The 23,762-nt window shown below is 45.4% G+C and overlaps 1 protein-coding gene across 1 annotated transcript in view; it reads left to right on the top strand.

Annotated features, from left to right (window-relative positions):
• The first annotated feature begins 5,636 nt into the window (after nt 1-5,636).
• LRPPRC (leucine rich pentatricopeptide repeat containing) overlaps nt 5,637-23,762 on the top strand; it is an 88,924-nt gene continuing 70,798 nt past the window's right edge. The window contains exons 1-6 of the mRNA XM_016194366.2: nt 5,637-5,914; nt 19,505-19,698; nt 20,627-20,749; nt 21,848-21,969; nt 22,073-22,131; nt 23,630-23,716. Of these exons, the coding sequence (XP_016049852.2) occupies nt 5,664-5,914; nt 19,505-19,698; nt 20,627-20,749; nt 21,848-21,969; nt 22,073-22,131; nt 23,630-23,716 (836 nt within the window). The 5' untranslated portion in view covers nt 5,637-5,663. The remainder of the gene's footprint in view (nt 5,915-19,504; nt 19,699-20,626; nt 20,750-21,847; nt 21,970-22,072; nt 22,132-23,629; nt 23,717-23,762) is intronic.

Genomic DNA, 23,762 nt, shown 5'->3' with positions numbered 1-23,762 from the left:
TCTGTCTGCCCTGTGAGCATGAGGCCTTGAGTTGGATCCCTGGTACAAAATGTACCAGAGTGATGCTCTGGTTCCCTTTCACTGATAAATATATCTACTTTTTAAAGATAGAGGTGAAATGCCAACAGACAAAAACCAGCAGTTATACAGGAAATGTCAGAGCATCACGCCAGGTTTTAGCAGAAACAGCAGCTACTAATGAAGGGAGCTTTCCAGTTCTGAATTTTGTGTGTGTGTGGAAGGGGAGAGGTGGCGATGGCAGAGTGCTTGAGATGTCTGTTCAGTGTGTGGCAGTTCTGCTCTGATTCCTGCAGTCTGCCTAATGGGAAAAAGACATGTGTCCTCCCTCCCTCACACAGGGCAAGCTGGCCAGGGGCCTCATGACAGGACCTGCCAGGGATGGCTTCCCTCCTCATGGCAAGTGCTGCATATCTTTGGGGATGCATAGGGAAAGAGTCATCGATGGACATGGGCATTGCTGAAGGGTGGGGAGGGCAGGCAGACCCCAGGCTGTGTGCAAATTGAGTTCTGGCGAGAGTGTGCTTTGAATAATTGGGAATTACATCCATGAATACGTTTGGATGTGAGAAAATGCAGTCACAGATGGAAGAGGCCCTCGGCTCAACTGACAAGTGGCCTTGGGACAAAACACTATCAGAGTTAACCATTAAAATGCTGTTTAAAACACATCTAGGCTTTAAGCAAGACAGGTGTTCAGACTCCAGGCAATTGTGGAACCTGGCCTCAGCTGTCTAAGGTATTTCTGTGCAGAGCTGAATGCGCCTCTAGACGATCACACATCAGGAGGATGGGCAACACTTTTCCCTGATGCTTGTGACCTAGCACGGCCTGTGAGGAGAAGGAGGAAGAAGAGAAAGAGGAGGAGGGAGAAAAGGAGGCAGAGAGCCAGTCAGACTGGAACAAGATGCACATCCATAACCTCTTGGACTTTCTACTTAGGGTACAAGAACCAGAATGCCTAGCTCAGAATTTCAGACATGAATTGCTACTTCCCTTCACCAATTTTTTTTTTTTTTTTTGTCTCCAGAGTTATTGCTGGGTCTGGGTGCCTGCACTATGAATCCATTGTTCCTGGAGGCTATTTTTTCCCTTTTGTTGCCCTTGTTATCATTGTTGTTATTATTGCTGTCATTGTTGTTGGATAGGACAGAGAGAAATGGAGAGAGGAAGGAAAGACAGAGGGGGAGAGAAATTTAGAGGGGGAGAGAAAGATAGACACCTGCAGACCTGCTTCACTGCCTGTGAAGTGACCCCACTGCAGGTGGGGTGCTGGGGGATCGAACCGGGATCCTTATGCTAGTCAGTGAGCTTTGTGCCATGTGCGCTTAACCCACTGCCCTACTGCCCAGCGCCCTATCATCATTATTTTTTAAATATTTATTTGGGAGTCGGGCAGTATATATTCATATATATTCCTTTTTGTTGCCCTTATTTTACTGTTGTAGTTATTGTTGTTATTGATGTCGTCATTGTTGGACAGGACAGAGAGAAATGGAGAGAGGAGGGGAAGACAGAGGGGGAGAGAAAGATAGACACCTGCAGACCTGCTTCACCGCCTGTGAAGCGACTCCTCTGCAGGTGGGGACCTGGAGGCTCGAACCAGGATCCTTACGGTGGTCCTTGCACTTTGTGCCACATGCGCTTAACCCACTGCACTACTGCCAGTCTCCCCATTATTATTATTATTTATTTTTAAGTCTTAATTTTTCAGTAAAGACTTTTCTCTGTTACTGAACTGGCCATGGTCTTAAGAGATTTCACATTTTATCAAAAATGACTTAGAAACTGCGGCCGCTGCTACTCAGGGTCGTGGTGGCTCTGTTGTTTTGTACCTATGATGAACAGGTGTAAGCTCCAAGCTGATGCACCACTTTGTCTGAGACTGCCACACATGGCTGGGTGCTGAGCTGTGCTGGATTGAGTAGTAAATTCAAAATGCCACCGCCTTTCGGGACCCTCTCCTTTACTGACATCGAAACATGTGGATGGTGTGGAGGTGAGGAACATGGGCTGGGCAAGATAGTCAAACTTCCTTAACCTTTCAGTCCTTTCTGTTACTCTTTGGGGGAAGTATCTTAAAGAAAATTGTTGGTGGCCCAGTGGGTAAAGCCCTGGCCTTATGAACATGAGGCCCAACATGTTGGATCCCTCGTATCCCATGTGCCAGAATGATGCTCTGATTCCCCCCTACCTCTTACACACACACACACATACACACACACAAAAAAAAAAAAAAAAAGAAGAAGAACAGGGACAGGGTGGTAGTGCATCTGGTTGAGCACACACATTATAATGAGCAAGGACTGGGGTTCAAGGCCCCAGTTCCCACCTACATGGCAAGTAGGTGAAGCTGCAGGTGTCTCTCCTTCCCTACTTCCTTCCCCTCCAACTTTCTTTCTGTTCCTATCCACAATAAATCAGAAGATTAAAGGGGGGGGGGCTGCGGAGTTGAGGAGACATCATAGTGGCAGTGTGCCAGATCTTGGTGTGTGCTTCCAGGGGTGGACAGGAATTGATCAGAATTGTTGAGTGTCTGTCTCCGTCAGAGGTGCTGTTTGTCCTGTAGTTTGTGTGTCAGTCTTTGCTATCAGGGTAATGTTGGCCCCAAGAAATGAGTTGATCAGTATTCTCTCCTCTTCAGTTTGGGGAAAGAGTTTGAGAATGAGAGGGGCTAAGTCTTGTTTAAAAGTTTATTTGAGCAGCCTGGGAGGTGTTGCAGTGTTAGAGCTCTGGACTTGTAAGGGTCGGGTCCTGAGTCTGATTCCAGCAATCATATGCCAAAGTGCTACTCTGGCCCCTCTCTATGACTTCTGTCTCATGAGGTTAGAGAGGGAATTGGGGGTGGGGAGGGAGAGGAAGAGAGCACACTACATGTGGCACCAGGGAGGCTCAGACACATAAGCTTCACTCTACTAGTTGAACTATCATTGAATAGCAGCTGCTATTCAATCTTCCTAAATGCTAGGTAAGGTTCATTAGTAAAACCACCTGGCCCTGAAAATTTATGATGGGGGGGAGGAGATTAAGTTATTGTTTCAATTTACATACCAGGGCTTAGTCTATTTGGAATTTGTCTCTGCATGCTGTACTTCTGGAAGGGAGGCTGCACAGTTCACATCCCACATGCACTGTGCCAGCACATGGCTGCTGGGGCAGCCTCTCATGGGCTGTAGAGTCCTTGCCACCTGTTACAACCTCCCCTCTTTCCTTATCTTACAGAATCTATTTTCTTTTCTTTTTTCTTTATAATTTTTTTCTTTTAACAGAGCACTGCTCAGCTCTGGCTATTGGCAGTGCAGGGGATTGAACCTGGTATCTCAGAGCCTCAGGCATGAGAGTCTCTTTGCATAACTATTATGCTATCTACCCTCCGCCATTGTTATTATTGTTGTTACTGATGTTGTATTATGCTTATTAACTATTATGCTTAATTGGCTGCAGATGTTTTCCTTTTTTTTTGACCAGAGCACTATTCAGCTCTGGCTTATAGTGGTTCAGGGGACTGAACCTGGGACCACTTGTGAAGTGAACCCCCTGCAGGTGGGGAGGTGGGGGATCCTTCTGCTGGTCTTTGTGCTTTGCACCACATGCGCTTAACATGCTGTGCTACCGCCAGACTCCGGACAAGTAATTTTAATCGGATGTCATTTACAGCAACTACTGTCAGTTCATTGTCCCTACTGCCCATATCTTTTTTCCTAGGACCAAAAAGTCCTGATTTATTAATTTTACTCTTTCAGGGAAAAGAGAGGCAATAGGAAAGGGTCAGCATGGTGTGATATAACCATAGTAAACCAGAAAGGAGGCAGGGCAAAAGCCTCTGTGAAAAAATTACCTCCATGGTGCACTCAGTTAAATGCACATAGTATTATGCAGAAGGACCCACGTTCAAACTCCAACTCTCCACGTGCAACAGGGACACTTCTACAAGTGAACAGGTTACAAAAAAAAAAAACAAAAACCACCTTCCCAGTGTTGGGACTCTGTAGAGTTGAGTGGTGGGGAGAGTGGGGTGTGCAGGCAGGGAAAGAACAGGCGGTTGTGCTGCCCTTTCTCTCCCGTAAATTCAAGTTCTCAAAGCTTGGTTTCTACCACAAACGTGGAGTCACATTCGTTTGTCTCCCTTTAGAGTTTTGTGGCCCGAGATACTGTCCTATCACCGGCCTAATAGCTAGTGCGAGGCTTCGACAGACACCCTTCTTTCCTTTCTGGTTCCCCCCAACCCCGCTTGCTTTGCGGAGGGTCCCTCCTTTGTGTCCCTTTCCCAGGAATGGAGCTGAGGGGAACACACCGTGGGCTTGGTCTGACTGGGTGGCCGAGAACAGGGCAGTGTTCTGTGCTTCACCTGGTGTCCGCGCAAAGCATGTTAGAATTGTGGGAGACACTCCACAAAATACTTATGTAGGTTTAGGCTCTTTTGGGGAGGTGGGGTGGACGTTCAGAGGGCAGATGAAGGGAGACCCAAAGGGAAGGATGGCACAGGGGTCCCAAGACCTTTAATGAGAGGACGGAAAGCTTGTTTCAATGGCGTTTTGGCTACTTCTGTCATACAGCAAGAACTATGCCCATAGCAGTGGGCCAGAACAGGTCTTCTGGATCCCTGACGAGGTCCCGCCGGGAGCGCAGGGACAGGAATATGACTACTCCTTGTCCGGAGTCTCCAGAGTCAGGCAGTCCGCCAACTCAGGCCATGGAGTCGACGCATTTTCGGGTCACCTCGCTTTTCTCCCCGAAAATGGGAGGCAGCTAAGAAGAGCACGTTGCCTCGTTTCCCGACTGAGCCCGCAAGGTCGGTGACCCGGGCCGCCGCCTGCTGGCGCCTCGGGGCGAGCTCAGGCGCTGGGGCTCCCCGGTGCTGCTCCTTGTCAGGAGCTTGTCTGAGCTTTGCAGGTCAGGGGCCGCTGACTCGGCGACTGCTGGCGGCTTGGATTGTGCTAGCAAGGCGACCTTCAGTGGGTCTCGCCTCCGTGCTGAGTCCCGGAGGGTGAGTGACCTTCCCGAGGCTCAGTCGGGAGCCGCGGCAAAGTGCTCTTCTTACCTGCCTCCCATTTTCGGGGAGAGAAAAGAGGTGACCCGAAAATGCGTCGATTCCAGAGACTGAGTTGGCCGAGTGCCTAGCTCTGGAGACTCCGGACAAGGAGCGGTCATATTCCTGTCGCCGGGAGCGATCCAGGCCGCCGTGAGCTCACCTGGGTGCAGGTGGAAGAGAGACTGGGCAGTTCCACTGGGCTCGAGGTCCCAGGTAATAAGTGACCGGCAGCCGCAGAAGGTGTTGTCCTCCCCCACTGGGCGCAAGGGCTCCAGGGGACCCGGAGGCAGAGCTTCCTCCGCCTCCCCCCCACGCCCAGTGAAGCCCCCGCCCCAAGTTCCGAGTCTAAGGGGACACTCCCACTCTCGTCGCCGATGCACCCAATTCCAGGATGGCGCTCCCGGCAATCCGCGCGGCCTGACGTCACCCGGCGCCCAGGGCACGTCCCCGTCGGCTCTGATGACGTCACCGTGCCCTCCCGTGAGGCTCAGCGTGAGGAGGGCAGTCTGTGGGCGGAACCAACAGACACGGGGCCGGACCGAGCCAAGGCCTGGCGGGGGCGGGGAGGGGGCGGGGCCCAGGGGCGGGGCCCAGCTGCGTTACCTCCGGCCGCATGCCCACCCGCTCTCCACCACTCTCCCGGAGGCCCCGCCCCTTCCGCCCCCCGTATGCGTCCGCTCACGTGCCACACCCGACTTCCGGGTCACTGTGGCCGCCGGCGCCAGTTTCCGCTCACGTGTTCGCCTGTCTTCCGGGCGCTTCCTACCGCAACGCCGGCATGGCTGCACTGTTGAGGCCCGCGCGCTTTCTGCTCCGCGCCGCCGACGGCTCGCACCTGCCGCCCGCCCTGCGCCTGCTGCCTCGGTGAGTGCGCTCCGCGGGGACGGACCTGGGTCTCCCGGGCCCGGTGTCTGCTGTTGGCAGGGTTAGGCCCTGTCGGGTCCTTGGGGTCACGTTCCCGTGGTCAAGTCTTGGGGGGATCAAGGTCTGAATCTGTGCCTCCGGTCAGCTCCCCGGGCTGGTTCCAGCCCTCCTCTCCTCCATAGGCCATGGAGCATCCTGGGGCCGCTTTCTTTCTAAGTTGGCAGGGCATGTTGCCGGCGAAGGTCAAGGCTGCTGGAGGTGCTGCATCCCGCCTCTGGTCCGCTGGTCCGCCACCCCTCCACGGCCGGGGGTGGCCTCTCTGGACGACAGGATTTCTCCTCCGGGGATTCCCAAGTAGAGCGCCGCGATGACCAGCAGCACTTGAACCTCAGGGTCCCGAGTTTTGGGGGCCTGGGGGGGCTAATGGGAACTTCGCTGTCCAGTGTCGACTGCGATCCGCACGTCCTTGGCTGGACCTTCCCGCCATCGGCGAGGAGTCAGAGTTCACCAGGGTTAGTGAATGAGGCACACTTGCCGGGCCTGGAGGTCCAAGGTGTGCCAAAGGGGCCAGCAGGACCCTCTCAGATCGAAGTCCCCGGGGGAAGGAGCTTTGGTGCACATCTTTGTGAAGTTGATGTGGGGGGACCCCTAAGCAGCTGAAGTTGAGGGTTGGAGAAAACTATGTATGTCTGGGGAGACCAGAGGTGTGGAGACCAGAGTTGTGGAGTAGGTCTGTGCGGAGCTGCAGGCTCTCTTTTCCACAGCAGACCTTGAGGTCGCCAGACCAGCATTTTCTTAGGTGATGGTGATCAGGGGAGAACACATAGATTGATTGTGTAAGCCACATGGGATCTGACACCTAATGATAACTTGACCTGTACATCTGAGGGAAGTGTCTGTTATTTGGGGCTCTGTAGGATGTGAATGATGCCCAGAAGCCCCATTCTCAGCATAACTTTTACATGGAAGAAATGCATTTTAGGGTGGGGGTAGGTAGCATAGTGGTTATGCAGACTCTCTTGCCTGAGGCTCCATAGTCCCAGGTTCAGTCACCCGCACCACAATAAGCCAGAGCTGTGCAGTGCTCTGGTGTTCCTCTCTGTGTCTTTCTCTCTCTGCATCTCTCTCAAAAATAAAATATTAAAAAAAAAAAAAATGCGTTTTAGAGTTCTACCTACTATAATTTGGGTCTGCCAGTGATTTTAGAAGACTTGAATAAGTGACCTAATGAAATCATGCTTCCGTATTAATAGAACTGCATCTCTGGACTTTCAAGTTGTGGTCCTGTGTGCGGCCCCCCCCCCCCCCCAATTATTTATGAGGGATTGAGAGAGAACCAGAGTATCACTTTGGTTGGACCTCTGGTTGGACTCTGGTTGGCCTGGGATGGAATTTGGACCTCATCCTCGCAGGTCAGACCCTCTATCCACTGTGCTACCTTCCCTGCCACTCAATTTCTTTTAAGTTTGTGGCAGTTTTCTTTTCTTAATCGTTAAAGGTGTGAGGACGTAGGGTGAGTAGGCATTAATGTTGCATTTGAGGGAAACTGAAGGCAGAGGCCAGTCTAAATAGAAAGGGTGGGTGTTTATTGGGCCTGCTGTGTTTCCTTTACTTCCCATGCGTTTAACTCCTCCCCACCCCCCAGCCTGACTCAATTTTGGTTTATTGTGGTGCTGGGATTGAATATATGACCTTTGGAGCCTCAGACATGAGAGGCTTTTTGCATAACCATTAAGGTGTGTCCCCCCCAGCCCCAATCTTTTAAAAACCTAACTTTGATTCCGACAGTCCTGTCACATGTCACTCTGGACTCAGATGCCTTTTTTTTTTTAAACCAGAGCACTGATGAATTCTAGCTTACGGTGGTGCAGGGGGATTGAACCTTAGACTTTAGCCTCAGACATGAGAGTTTGCATAACCATTGTGCTATCTACCCCCACCCAACAGATATTTTTTTGAACAAGTCTTACACCTCAGTTCAGTTTTATTCATGTCATATCACACTCAGATCTTATTATATGTCTGTTATCTTTGTTTCCTTACTAGGAGGTGAATTTCTTGACAGTGTTTTGCTATTATGTGCTCAGTTCATGACAAGTAGCAAGGTTACTTTTCTTCTGAACTTAAGATTCTTGTGCCTTGAGGAGCAGTTGCAAAACCGTGGGAAAAAGCAACCAGTCAAAAGCCACCTTTGATGCTGTCTCCAGGTAGAGCCATTGTCAGACAAAGGCCTCCTGGCCATTCCTGTTAATTTTTTTTTTAACCAAGCCATGCTCAGCTCTGTCTGGCTGATGGTGGTGTTGTTGGGGATTGACCCTGAAACCTCAGCATCAGTTGAGGGAGATTTATTTATTTATTTGTTTGTTTATTTATTTAATATTATTACCAGAGCACTGAACTCTGGCTTATAGTGGTGGTGGGAAGATTGAATCTGACACCTCAGAACTTCAGGCATGAGAGTCTATTTGTATAACCATTATATTATCTTCACCCCAAGAGTACTTTCCCCCCCCTTGCCTCCAGGGTTATTGCTGGGGCTTGGTGCCTATACCATGAATCCACTGCTATTTCCAGCCTTCTTGCAAGTTTTTAAAAGCAGAGCTCACATAAGAGAGCTTGTGAAATCTGGATCTTTAGAATGGTGAGGTTATTCCTCTTTCACTCTACAAATTGTTGTAAAAAGATTTATCATTAATGAGAGAGAGAGAGGAGAGTGCCCAGAGCATTGCTCTGGCACATGTGATACCAGTGATTGAACTCAGGGCTTTGTGCCTGAGAGTCCAATGTCGTATCCACTGTTCCATCTTCCAGACCACTCACTTTGTACAGATTCTGAAGACTAGCTTGCTCCACCTCAAACCACAGCCCCTTGATGTATTGACTCTCTCACTTCCTTCCACAGTGAGGCAAAGAAGTATCCCTTAGGACCTGTTGCCAGGTGGGGAAGGCCCAGGAGACAGACTGTCCCAAGAGAAGTGCTGAAAGTGGCTTTCTTAGCCCCCAGTTTGTGGCTCACCACTAGACAGAAAGCTTCTTGGGCAGGACTTAAGCCATCCCAGCCTTGCACCGTGTCTCAGGGAGAAAGCTCACCTGACCTTGCTGGGAAAAGACTGGGAAGAACTTCACACTGCTTCTCTAGGTTCACTTTGTTCCTTCATACCCTCTTTAGAGGATAGGCACTTGTCCTCGCATGAAGGACTGGGTACTTGGAAAGGTCTGCTAACCAGGTAGCTGGGGTCAGGTGGGGCAGGGAGCTCTGCTCCCAAGTCTGCTTGCCCATGAAAACTGCCTGGTCTTTTAGGCCCAAATGCTTTGGGTCCCTTCTGTGGCATTTTCTTCTTCCTATAGTTGTGTGATGAGACTTAATGACCTGGGACCTGCCGTCAGCCCCTTGGCTGGATTCTGCAGTGGACACCGCTGTCTTCTCAGAGAGCACTACTGACTCTCCTTGAGGTGGACTAGGGACCTCCCAGCAGCCAGGTTGGTGGGCTCAAGACAGCTGCCATGGCTGCCCCTGTGCTTAGACTCTGGGTAGTTCTGGTCTGCACATCTAAAGCAGGTCCAGCCCGGTTGAGGTCCTCTGCATCTGCCTCCTGGAGCACTCTCACCCTTCCTGTCCACCCTTGTCTTCCTCGCACTTGGGAAGCCTCTTTATCTTTCACCATCCTCCCTGTTCCTTGCTTACTTCATCATGTAACCCTTGCATGCTGGGGAATGAACCCAGGGCCTGGTGCATGTATGATGCTACCACTGAGCAGCCTCCCTGGGCTGATTTATTATTACTCTTTAATAGGGTGAGAGAGACAGAGAGGGAGGGACAGCATTGGAGTTGCCCTTGGTCTGTCCACCCTATGCTCCATGTGGCCTCTGGGCTTTTTTCCCTTTCAAGTTTATCTGATTGCCAGCTTTACTCACTAGACGAGTGAAGGAATTGACCCTGGGTCAGTGTCTTATCTATAGAAGGTGCTCAGTCTTGTTAAAAAAAAATACATGAGGGGCCGGGTGGTGGCACATCTGGTTGAGTGCACATGTTGCAATGCCTGGGATCGAGCCCCTGTCCCCACTTGCAGGGGGGAAACTTTGCAAGTGGTGAAGCAGTGCTGCAGGTGTCTCTCTGTCTCCCCCTTCCTCTACTTCTGGCTGTCTCTATCCAATAAATAAATAAAGATAATTAAAAAATACATGAAAGAGAGCCCCCACACCTATGGACGTCTAATCTTTGACAAAGGGGCTCAGATTATCAAATGGGGAAAGCAGAGTCTCTTTAACAAATGGTGTTGGAAACAATGGGTTGAAACATGCAGAAGAGTGAAACTGAACCACTGTATTTCACCAAATACAAAAGTAAATTCCAAGTGGATCAAGGACTTGGATGTTAGACCACAAACTATCAGATACTTAGAAGAAAATATTGGCAGAACTCTTTCCCACATAAATTTTAAAGACATCTCCAATGAAATGAATCCAATTACAAAGTAGACTAAGGCAAGTATAAACCTATGGGACTACATCAAATTAAAAAGCTTCTGCACAGATAAAGAAACCACTACCCAAACCAAGAGACCCCTCACAGAATGGGAGAAGATCTTTACATGCTATACATCAGACAAGAGTTTAATAACCAACATATATAAAGAGCTTGCCAAATTCAACAAGACAACAAATAACCCCATCCAAAAATGGGGGGAGGACTTGGACAGAATATTCACCACAGAAGAGATCCAAAAGGCCGAGAAATGCATGAAAAAATGCTCCCAGTCTTTGATTGTCAGAGAAATGCAAATAAAGACAACAATGAGTTACCACTTCACTCCTGTGAGAATGTCATACATCAGAAAAGGTAACAGCAGCAAATGCTGGAGAGAGTGTGGGGTCAAAGGAACCCTCCTACACTGCTGGTGGGAATGTCAGTTGGTCCAACCTCTGTGGAGAACAGTCTGGAGAACTCTCAGAAGGCTAGAAATGGACCTACCCTATGACCCTGCAATTCCTCTCCTGGGGATATATCCTAAGGAACCCAACATATCCATCCAAAGAGATCTGTGTACACATAAATGTTCTTGGCAGCACAATTTGTAATAGCCAAAACCTGGAAGCAACCCGGGTGTCCAACCACAGATGAGTGGTATATATACACAATGGAATACTACTCAGCTGTAAAAAATGGTGACTTTGGGCTGTAGTGCAGCGGGTTAAGTGCAGGTGGCGCAAAGCACAAGGACCGGCATAAGGATCCTGGTTCGAACCCCGGCTCCCCACCTGCAGGGGAGTCACTTCACAGGCGGTGAAGCAGGTCTGCAGGTGTCTATCTTTCTCTCCTCCTCTCTGTCTTCCCCTCCTCTCTCCATTTCTCTCTGTCCTATCCAACAACGACAACAACAATAATAACTACAACAATAGAACAACAAGGGCAACAAAAGGGAATAAATAAATAAAATAAATATTTTATATATATATATATATATATATATATATATATATATATATTTAAAAAATGGTGACTTCACCGTTTTCAGCCGATCTTGGATGGACCTTGAAAAAATCATGTTGAGTGAAATAAGTCAGAAACAGAAGGATGAATATGGGATGATCTCACTCTCAGGCAGAAGTTGAAAAACAAGATCAGAAAAGAAAACACAAGTAGAACCTGAAATGGAATGGGCGTATCACACCAAAGTAAAAGACTCTGGGGTGGGGGTGGGTGGGTGGGGAGAACATAGGTCCAAGAAGGATTCAGAGGACCCAGTGGGGGTTGTATTGTTATATGGGAAACTGGGGAATGTTACGCATGTACAAACTATTGTACTTACTGTTGAATGTAAAATATTAATTCCCCAATTAAAAAAAAAATACATGAAAGAGTTACGTTTTTTTAAAAATGTTTTATTTTAATGTGAGATATAGAGCACTGCTCAACTCTAGTTTATGGTGGTGGTTATGGGGGGATTGAACCTGGGCCTTCATGCCTCAGGCAAGAGAGTCTCTTTGTATAACCACTGTGCTATTTCCCCTGCATATCTCCCCTGTAATAAGCATAAAACACAGGTGGAGGGACCTTGGGGCTGTGGTTTGCAATTCTTGACTTGGCTCTTGTGTGAGAAATGAAGCCTGAGGGAGTTGGGGTTTGCTGCAAAAGCTCATGTGTTCTGATCAGCTGGGGACTAGAATGGATGGAGGGTGGTGGGGGGAGCAGGGTAGGCAGGGGGACTCGAACTTGGGAGCAGGGCGGGGGTGAGGAGGAACCCCTCGTGTATTCCCGTCACTCTCAGGAGGAGTCATTAACTTTTTGAAATATTTTAAAACTCTTTGAAATTTTATTTCTTTATTGGGGAATTAATGATTTACATTCAACAGTAAATACAATAGTTTGTACATGCATAACATTTCCCAGTTTTCCATATAACAGTACAACCCCCACTAGGTCGTCTGTCATCCTTCTTAGGTTTTTGAATTTTTAACATGCTTAAATTCATGGAATTAGGGAGTGTAGGATAGCACCCCGGGTGAGCACATCCTTTACTGAGTGCAAGGTCCTGGGTTTGAGCACCCAGCCACCTACATGGGGAAGCTTCATAGGCTGTGGTGTTCTTTGTGTCACTTTCCCTTTCTGTGAGGATATGGGGTGCTTTTTAAGGAAGTAGGAGAGAGTACTGTATTCACCTATCTGGGAAAAAAAGGAAGAACAAAAGTCTATGGGGAACAAAGACAAAACACTGAAGTGGAGTCAGCATATATGTTCTTCTTCTAGCGTTTGCCCTTCTGTAGCCAGTCAACAGCGTCAGGTTGAAAGCTGTCAGGAGCTGCTTGTTGCTGGCTTTGAAAGTGACTGGGATCCATGTGGATTCAGTCGGCTAGGAAGGATCATCAGTTTCCCCAATGAATGGGTACTCACAGGATGCACCACGAGAAGGTCGATCCAATGCATCCCAAGCATATATGTAAAATGTATTAAAATAATTGCATATGGTATGGGCTGGGGAGATAACATAGTGATTATGTAGAAAGATTTTCATGCCTGAGGCTCCCAGGTCTCAAGTTCAACCCCCAGCCAGAGCTGGGCAGTGCTTTCTCTATTTCACCTTGTATCTCTCATTGAAATAAGTGAATATAAACAAAATGGGGAGATTGTGATGACCAAGTTGGGTGTCCAGGGCATGCATGCCTGGCCCAGCATTTGGAGCTCATTCAGTGCAGCTCCTGTGAACAGGCTGAAGCCAGGCTGGAGTGCAGCGTGAGGTCCCTGCGCCTGCAGCTGAGACTCCACCTTCATGGAAATCAGTCTCGTGTCATAAGCCCGGCATGAAGTCCAGACCCCTCCATGGCAACTCTCCCTGGTTTACTTTAATATTGTTACATATTTATTTACTTCTTGATTTATTGTTACAGCAGACTGCTCAGCACTGGTTGATGGTATTGAACCTAGGACTTTGAAGCCTCAGGCTTGAGAGTCTCTTTTTGCATAACCAGTGTGCTATCTTTCCTGCACTTCATCTTTATTTTTATGAAATACAGATATACCAGAACACTGTCTTCCGCATAACCTGTGCTGGCTCCCCAGCCCTCTGTTTTACTTTTTATACTTTAGTCTGAAGCCCTGTTGCAGCCAGAATTATTTCCTTGATGTGCCCCTGCCAGCTAAGCTCATTTCAGAATGAGACTCCTGAGTACAGATCCTGCCCCACTGTCTGCCATGGTCAGCTTTACTGTGACCTTGGGCATGACTTGTAATTTTTTGTTTGCTTATTTGTTTACCAGAGCACTGTGCAGGCTTGGGAGTCTCTTTGCACAACTATTATGCCATCCCCCCTTAAGTGTAAAGTGAGGTTTGAGGTTTTAACTTTTTGTTACCTAATGTGCATGCATAATAGGCTGTATAGTAAAGACTGGCTGTATAACTATACTTTTTATGTAACTTTACTAGTGATTTAATAATGGTTTAAGGGCTGGGCAGTGGTGCACCCAGTTAAGTGTGGTGGATTCTGACCCTGATGGCAATAAAAACTTTTAAAGAATAATAATGGTTCACAAAATTATAAGATTCAGGGTTATAGTTTCATTCCACAATTTCCACCAAAGTTCTCTGCCTGATGGGACTTGTCTTTCACCTTTTTACTTATTTCACTTAGCAGAATTGTCTCTATTTCCATGCATTTTACTCAGAGGGATACAATATATATATATTTTTTATTGCCTTCAGGGTTGTTGCTGGGGATTGGTGCTTACACTACGAATTCACTGCTCCCGGAGGCCATTTCCCCCCCCCCATATTGTTGCCCTTGTAGTTGTTATAGCTGTTGTTGGTAGGAAAGAGAGAAGTCCAGAGAGGAAGAGAGAAAAATGGACACCTGCTTCACCACTTGCGAAGTGACCCCGCTGCAGCTGGGGGCTTGAACCGGGATCCTTACGTCAGTCCTTGCAATATTTATTTATTTATTTATTTTAAAAAGGAGACATTAACAAAACTAGCATAGGAGGGGTACAAATCCACACAATTCCCACCACCAGATCTCCATATCCCATCCCTTCCCCTGATAGCTTTCCTATTCTTTATCCCTCTGGGAGTATGGACCCAAGGTCATTGTGGGTTGCAGAAGGTAGAAGGTCTGACTTCTGTAATTGCTTCCCTGCTGAACATGGGCTTGACTGGTTGATCCATACTCCTAGTCTATCTCTCTCTTTCCCTAGTAGGGTGGGGCTCTGGGGAAGCAGAGCTCCAGGGCACACTGGTGGGGTTGTCTGTCCAGGGAAGTCTAGTCAGCATCCTGCTGGCATCTGGAACCTGGTGGCTGAAAAGAGAGTTAACATACAAAGCCAAACAAATTGTTGAACAATTATGGACCTAAAGGCTGGAATAGTTGGGGGTACTCACTGCAGAATATTGTGTACTTTTGCTTTCAGGTATATATTTTGCCCTAGTTTATGGATACGTGTCGAACATACGCTCTATCTCAGGGGACCTGGTCTATATCTAGGTTTTGGGACTTTGTTAGGAAGTGAACCACCTGGAATGGAATTAGAGAATACTATGAAAGGAAAGGTCTGACCCGAGTAATGAAGCTGAAGGGTTGTCATTCCACACCTGAAGTCTCTGGACTGAGGTGAAGCATGCTGGGGGGGCACTCGTTGCATTGATTAGGTTGTAGGTTGTGATCGGCGCATGCAATATTATTTGATATGAATTGAGAGAAGCATTCAGGAAAGTGCGCTCCACCCTAAGGTTTTAGGACTGGGGGAAATGTAGGCTCTATAGTGGAAATGTGAGGTTCCTGCTGTCTTAGGGTTCAAGAAGACAATGGATAGTTATTGTTATCATCACATTATTTGGTAATTGGGTTAATTTTGAGAGGTCCCTTTGTTAGGATTTGCTGTACAATACCCAACATCTTTTTTTTTAAATATTTATTTATTCCCTTTTGTCACCCTTGTTGTTTTAATACCCAACATCTTGTATATAGCTGTGACACTGGTTGCTTCTGTTCTCCCTGGTCTAGGTTTTTGAGAGAGTCAACATATCAAAGACTCAGCCTATGAATTAAAAAGACTTAGTCTGTGTTTTAAAAAGTTCGAGACATACAATGTTTTTCCCCTCACATATTAATTAGTGATTTATATGACTACAATTTAATAGGAGTGTCTCCTCCCCGCTGCCCCGAAGCCAAATGTCCACCCTCCTCCTCACCACAGGGTTTTTACTTTGGTGCCCTACTCTACGGTCCTTGCAATTTACACCATGTGTGCTTAACCCACTGCACTACTGTCCAGCCCCCACAATATCCTTTTTAATAGCAGGAGTAATCCATTGAGTATATACCCATGCCTTCGTTATTCACTAGTGTGGGCATTTGCATTGCTTCCATAACTTGACTATGAATACTACAGCTGTGAACATGGGGTTGCACATATCCATTCAAATCAGTGTTTTTGTGCCCTTTGGATATATGTCAAGGAATGGAATGGTTGGGCCATAAGGTACTTCCATTTTTATTTACAGACTCTCCCTATTGTTTTCCGCAGGAGCTGTACCAGTTTCCATTCCCAATAAGTGTACAAAAGTCCCTTTTTTTCGCCATGACCATGTCACCTTCTGTTTGTTTATGTAGACCAATCTGCTGTGTGAGGTGATATTTCAGTGTGGCTTGAATTTATATGTCTGTATATGTCTTTTTTTAAAAATATTTTATTTATTTATTTTAGTGAGAGTTATAGAGAGAGGGAAGAGAGACCAGAGCACTGCTCAGCTCTGGCTTATGGTGGTGCTGGGGGTTGAACCTGGGACCTTGGAGCCTCAGGCATGAGAGTCTCTTTGCATAACCATTATGCTGTCTCCCCAGCCCTTTATATGTCTATATTATTCTTTATTTAACCTTTACTTTTTAATTGAGCAGAAATTGAGAGGGAAGGGGGGTAGAGAGGGAGATAGAGATCTGCAGAACTGTGTCATTGCTCCTGAAGCTTCCTCCTACAGGTGGACATAGGGATATATATATATATATATATATATATATATATATATATATATATATATATATATATAGTTTTTTAAAAAATTTTTTTATTTTACCAGAGCATTGTTCAGCTCTGGCTTATGGTGGTGCAGGAGATTGAACCTGGGATTTTGGAGCCTTAGGCATGAGAGTCTGTTTGCATATTGTTTCTTCTCCAAAACAGAAGATTCCGGGTGCATCTGGGTGACAAGTCTAGCAGATGGAGACTTGTCTCAAGTGGCCTCCCCCAGGGCTCTGTTCTGGCTCCTACGCTTTTTAATATTTACATCAGTGACCTCCCAGAAACTTCTTCAAGGAAGTTCATCTACGCCGATGACATCTGCTGTGCAACTCAGGCATCCAAGTTCGACATCCTCGAGGAAATACTCACGAAAGTCATGTCTCTGATATCTGATTACTGTAAAAAATGGCGACTAATCCCTATCTGTAACAAAGTCAGCCTGGTGCCATCCTGGTTCTCTCAGCTGGTGCTTTGACTTGAACCTAGCACCTTGTGAATTGTAAGATGTTTGCTCCACCCGAGAGCTATTTCCTGGCATGGATCTTAGAGTGTTTTTAACATTTATTTATTTATTTATTATTGGACAGAAATTGAGAGGGGCAAAGGGAATTGAGAGGGAAACAGAGAGAAACCCTCAGCCCTGTTTTCACCATTTGTGTAGCTTTTCCCCTGCAGGTAGGGACCAGGGATTCCAACCTATGTCCTTGTGCACTGTAATATGAGCTCTTACCCAGGTGAGCCATAGTCTCATCCTTAGATCTTTTCTCCAAGGGTTTTAGTTTGCTTTTGCAGTTAATTTCACTCTTGGGTACCTTCTATGCTAAGGTCTCTGTTATTTTGGGGTGTCCAGCTTCAGGTTTCCGAGTCCAGCACATGTTTTGAGTGGTTTGAAAGACCTCACTCACTTCAGTAGCAAAGCTAGAAAAGTGCCCTAGAAAGCTTCTGCCTGAGGGACGAGTAGGAAGAAGTGTCTTGAGTGACTTGCAGGCACTTAGCTCACTCAGTAAGCTCTCCTCAGTTCTCACTAAGGGCTAGTATGTGAGCGTCTACCTGAAGGCTTGAGTTCACACTTGCAGGTTGGTTGAAGTTGCTGGCTGCTTTTGGAAAACTCCATATGTTTTTAAGTAATTGTAAATCTGCGAATTAGAGATTTTGTATTAGAATTATGTTTGAATGGAAAAACATTTAAATTAAAGCTTTATGGGGTGGTGTTGCGGGGTGGCGCACCAGGTTAAGCGTACATGGTATGAAGCGCAAGGATCCCAGTTTGAGCCCCTGGCTCCCCACCTGCAAGCAGTGAAGCAGGTCTGCAGGTATCTATCTTTCTCTCCCCCTCTCTGTCAACCTCCCCCCCAATTTCTTTCTGTCCTATCCTAAAAATAAAAAAAAATGGCCACAGGAGCAGTGGACTCATAGTGCAGGCACCAAGCCTCATTGATCACCCTAGAAGCAAAAAAAAAAGAAAAAAGAAAAAAAGGAAACTTTATGGTGGTTTCATACACATTATTGCTCAGTGTGTTTGTAAATTTGATAAAGCCTGTATTTCTAATAAGAGGTATGAAATACCTATGATTTAGAAGTTTCGGCTTTTGTGTTACATTAATGTATTGGACAATTTAACAGTTGTTTGTTCTTTATAAATACATATTTAGCTAATTCATAAGCACTTTTTTCCTTTTGACTTTCTGAACATTTAACTTTAAAAAAAAATATTTATTTATGTATTCCCTTTTGTTGCCCTTGTTGTTTTTTTGTTGTAGTTGTTGTTATTGATGTCGTTGTTGGACAGGACAGAGAAATGGAGAGAGGAGGGGAAGACAGAGAGGGAGAGAGAAAGACAGACACCTGCAGACCTGCTTCACCGCCTGTGAAGCGACTCCCCTGCAGGTGGGGAGCCATGGGCTCAAACCGGGATCCTTGGGCTGGTCCTTGAGCTTTGCACTACGTGTGCTTAACCTGCTGTGCTACCGCTCGACTCCCCAAATTTAACTTTTTAAAAATTAATTTGATAGGATAGAGAAAAATTGAGAGAGAAGGGTGCTAGGGAGAGATATACCTGCTCACCACTGGTGAAGCTTCCTCTTGCATATGGGGAGTGGGGACTTGAATCTAGGTCTTCCCTCGTGTATAGTAACCAAGTGTACCCACGCCCCACCAAGTTTTATTTCTGATGGTTGTGGTTAAAATAATTAGAAGGCTGTACAAGTGCCATTTTGACAGATGGGAAATAATGAGAACTGAGGATTAAAACATTATCTCTTAAATATTTCAAATTTGAATTGGGCAAATAGCATAATGGTTATGCAAGACTTTCATTCCCGAGGCTCTGAGCTCCCAGCTTCAATCTGTAAACTAGAGAATATTAGTGCTCTAATCTCTTATTACCTTTCTCTATCTCTTACATTACAGTAAACAATTTTAAAAATATTTTGGATTTAAAAAAATAGTTTATTTACATTAATGAGAGAGAGATACAAAGACTGCTCAGCTTTGGTTTATGGTGGTGGTGGGGGTTGAACCAGAGATCTCAGAGCCTTAGACATGTGAGTCTTTTGCATAACCTTTATGCTATATCCCCAGCCCAATGTTAACTAGATCAACATTTTATGTCCTACTTCATTCTTTCAAAAATGCATACTTTTCACTTGGATGTTGGTCTTCTAAACTCATAACAAGGTTACACCTAGAAAACATTTGAACATTATATATGTGTGTGTGATTTATGAGTTTAAGATAATATTTTAAATGTCTTGAAGGGCTTTGCTGTAGCCTAAACTGCTTTTTCGTTAGTCCTTTTGACTACAAGGCATTTAGTAAATACTTAAGGTACACATTGTTGAAGTGATTCCATGTGGAAGATTATCAAGACACTGAGATAATTTTTTCAGAAGATTGGCTGTGCTGAGTTTGTGTGTGATTTTGCTTAAAGCAGATGTAACACTTGCCTGCCACATCATGCTTCACTCTTGCTTTTATACTGTGGATATAGATGTTTGTTGCCTGGTAAGAGCTTGCTGTGCCTTTTGCTCAGAAAGATGGCAGGTGTGGAGATGACCTAGCTTACCACTCCTTGTGATTTTGCAGTGGGCTACAGAGCCAGGCCAGGCACTATGCCATTGCTGCTGAGAACAGATGGACCGAGGAGCCCACATTCTCTTCTAGAAGGGTTGGAGGACAATTTGACTGGGCTCTGGAGAGACTGGACAATTCTGTGCGAAGAACTGGTCGCATCCCCAGGTCGCTGCTGCAGAAGGTCTTTACCAACACGTGCCACTCAGGTATCAAGACTTTCCCATCTGAATGGTGGACTTGTGGGTACATCACCAGATACTTTCATTGTTGTTAGACTAAACTTATATTATGATTATGATCTCCTGGTTTGACCCAACTCCCCAGGGTAGAGGTTTGAGTAAAATATTTTGTTTCAGATGCTTATTTCAAAATTATCATTTCTTTATTTTCACTCTGCTCAGTACAGTGTGTTTGAGTCGTGCAGTTCTGACAATCTGATGGAGGCTTGCAGGGCATCTCTCTTCCTGCCCCACCCCTAGCCATGCACAGACACTTTGGGTCTTGCCTTTGGTCTCAGGACAGTCACGGCTTCTTCGGGTCCTGTTGGGGGCTTTAGCTCAACGAGAAGCTACAGGATCCAGTGACAAAGGTGCAGTCAGCAGTGTGCCTCAGGGTTGGCCAGTATTTGCAGCTCTTGGCACGGTCTTGTTAGGGCATTTTCATCACCTGGCACAGACCATCTCCCTACAGAAAGTTTTCACCCCTTCTTCGCCCTCAGCCCAGATCTGGAGCCTGCATTTGTGCATGGCCAGTCAGGCCAGTGTCCAGGACATGCAGGTAAAGGAGGAGGCTGTGGCTTCTATATTGGGACTGACTGTACATGTACATCTCATATGACCAGGCTTTCAGTGGGCTGGTTTGTCCCATTATCATCAGTAAGCACACTTTCAAGCCAGGGCCTTTGCATTTAGGCCTTGTGGAATCTTGATTAGTGCGAAGACTCTAGCTGAGCTTCCTTCAGCATTCAAGACTACCTTTAAAGCTTTTGGTAACAGTCTGAGTGGTGCTCATGGGTTAAGATGGATCTGTCCAGAATATGGGAATTTATACACCCTGCATGCAACTTGGGTCTCGGTACTGACAGACATGACAATAGTTCTGTGCTTCACTGTTTCCACTGCCCTTTCTCCATAGGCACCCCCGGTGGCAACCAGGCCTTGCTTCTTTTGCGCAGCTGTGGCTCTCTTTTGCCTGAACTTGAGTTCTCCGAGAGGACAAAACTTGCTCATGTCATATGGGAGAAGCTGCAGAAACTGGGTATGATGGATTAAATGGTGTGTAGGACATAGGGGAATGATGCCTCATTTATTTGGAGAAGTCTCTGTGTAAGTCAGTTTTGCCAAGGGCTATTCATGATCGTTTGTGTTGACTTATTTGGTGAATCACAGTGACATCTAGGGGCCTTAAAGATAAACTGATTTTCTCATAAGTGTTTCTTTCTTGGTAAGCTTGAAACGTGAGACATTTGGTCTGCCACACCATGAATGCGCTCAGCATTTAGCTCTGCAGTTTCTCTTCCTGGAACTTAGATACATATGATCTCATAATGACAGTTTTCATTACAATTTATTTGTAATTGTTTGGAGCCAACTCTAATGTACTTTACTGGGAGATTGGATTAAAAAAAAAGTGGAACATTCACAACCTAGAATTTGTGCAACTGCTAAAAAAAAAGCTGAAGTTTTATTTATTTTTTAAACATAAAAACATGTAAGTTTTTATGAGACCAGAGCACTTACTGCTCACTCAGTTCTCAAATATCGTGGTGCAAGGGATTAAACTTGGGGCCCTCAGGCGTGCAAGTCCCATGTTTTAGCAGACTGAGCTACTTTCCCAACCCTGGACCTCTGTGGAGAAGATGTATAGGCATCTTTTCCAGAATAGAAATAAGGTGCAGAGAAGTATTATATGGTATTCTTTTGAAGGACATGCATACAATATTGAAATACTTTTGGTAGCCTGGGAAATACCTCAGTGGGACTATTCTTTCTCCAGCACAAGTAACCAAGAGGTGCCCTGGCTTTTCTGTTTCTCAGGTGAAACTGCTTCATATGAAATAAAATCTTTAACACACCAGGGAGAGTGCTGCAGTAGGACACCAGATTTGCATGCCCAAGGCATAGAGTCTAGGTTCAGTCCCTAGCACCACTATATATACCAGAGCTGAATGATCCAGTGGTGCCCGTCTTGCTCTGTTTTGCTATAAAGGATCTTTCTACAAGTATGTCTGAGTGTAAACAGAAGTACTGTCATGATCCTTTCACCCTTTTTATTAAGTTCTAGTGCTCTTATTTGGCTGTAATAAAAGACATTTGAAGTGTGTTTATGAAAATTGGACTTAAATTTTATTTTTAGGTACTGTATATGATGTAAGCCACTACAATGCTCTGCTAAAAGTCTACCTTCAAAATGGATACAAGTTTTCCCCGATGGATTTCTTGGCACAGATGGAGGCAGCAAACGTCCAGCCAAATCGAGTAGGTGGTACTGCTGTTAGTTAATGTATGTGGGTCAAATCTGTTTTTGTTAACCTGGAAGGTGATTACTAAAAATATATCACTTGACCTCTTACATTGACAGGTGACATATCAGCGGTTGATTGCTGCCTACTGTAATGTGGGAGATATTGAAGGTGCCAGGTAAATAAATGCTTGTCCAGGACAACACAGTTGTGAGTCTCATAAACATGAGTCTCTTTTTGTCTTGTTTGATTTTGGAACTTTCTTCTTAGTAAGGACAAATATTTAACAAGAATTTTAATCTAGGTAAAGGTTTAAGATTCAGATAATATAAAACTGTAAAAGAGAAGTGAAAATTGCTATTTCAATTAAGCTTTAATTTACTAGCAGAGGGCTAAGTTATTGATATGAATTGGCCTTTAAAAAAACTTATAAATATTTTTACCAATGTTCTTAACCATTTAAGTTGTGCTTACTTATAAAACTGGTAGTGGTCATATTTATCTTGCTGATTCATGGAACTAGTTACAGCATTTCACTGCTTACATAAAATTACTCGATGGAAGGTTTAAGAAATAAAGTACATGGGAATTGGGTGGTAGCACAATGGGTTAAGCGCAGGTGGCGCAAAGCGCAAGGGCCAGTGTGAGGATCCCAGTTCCAGTCCCTGACTCCCCACCTGCAGGTAGTCGCTTTCTTCCCCCCCAACAATGACATTAATAACCACAACAGTAAAACAAGAAGGGCAACAAAGGGGAATAAATAATTAAAATAAATATTTTTTAAATTTAAAAAGTTAAAAAATATACATTAGAAAGAACAATTCATTTTTATGTAATTGAACTGTATAGAATGAAAGTACGTTATGCTTTTTTTTTTTTTAAATGTTTTTACTAGTAGCGTAAAATAAACGACCAGTTTTCTAAAAGTTATCTACCCTCTTTAACAAGAGTACTAGTACAAGGCTACTCATACATTTTCAGGGAGTGTGTGGTATCGGGCATACATTTCAAGAAATCTTTCTCGGGAGCAGGGCGGTAGCACAGTGGGTTAAGCATACTTGGCACAAAGCACAAGGACCAGCATAAGGATCCTGGTTCGAGCCCCCAGCTCCCCACTTGCAGGGCAGGTTACTTCACTGGTCTGCAGGTATCTTTTTCCCCTCCTCCATTAATAACAATGACATCAATAACAACAACAATGATAACTAAACAATAATAAAAACAAGGGCAACAAAAGGGAAAATAAATTAAAAATATTTCTCAGCTATATTTTTTCTTTAATATAGATTACTTTTTTAAATATTTATTTATACCCTTTTTGCTGCCTTTGTTTTATTGCTGTAATTGTTGTTGCTGTTGATGTCATCATCATTGTTGGATAGGACAGAGAAATGGAGAGAGGAGGGGACAACAGAGACAAGGAGAGAAAGATAGAGGCAGATTTGCTTCACCACCTGTGAAGTGACTCCCTTGTAGGTAGGGAGCTGGGGGCTCAAACTGGGATCCTTACACCAGTCCTTGTGTTTTGCACCATGTGTGCTTAACCTGCTGCACTACCACCCCACTCCCAGATTTTTTTTTTTTAATTTTTATTTATAAAATGGAAATATTGACAAGATCATAGGAAAAAGTGTCTCAGGTATATTTTTAAGGAATATTTTTGTCTCCCTTTGCAGCAAGATTCTTGGCTTCATGAAAACGAAGGACATTCCTGTCACAGAAGCAGTGTTCAGTGCCCTGGTCACTGGCCACTCCAGGGCTGGGTAATGGAGTCGTGCGCGCGCGCGCGCGCGCGTGTACACACACACA

The sequence above is a fragment of the Erinaceus europaeus genome, chromosome 3 (assembly GCF_950295315.1).
Source record: "Erinaceus europaeus chromosome 3, mEriEur2.1, whole genome shotgun sequence".
Classification (NCBI taxonomy): Eukaryota; Metazoa; Chordata; class Mammalia; order Eulipotyphla; family Erinaceidae; genus Erinaceus; species Erinaceus europaeus.
The sequence above is the reverse complement of the archived record's forward strand: the minus strand, read 5'-3'. Positions and strand labels throughout refer to the sequence as shown.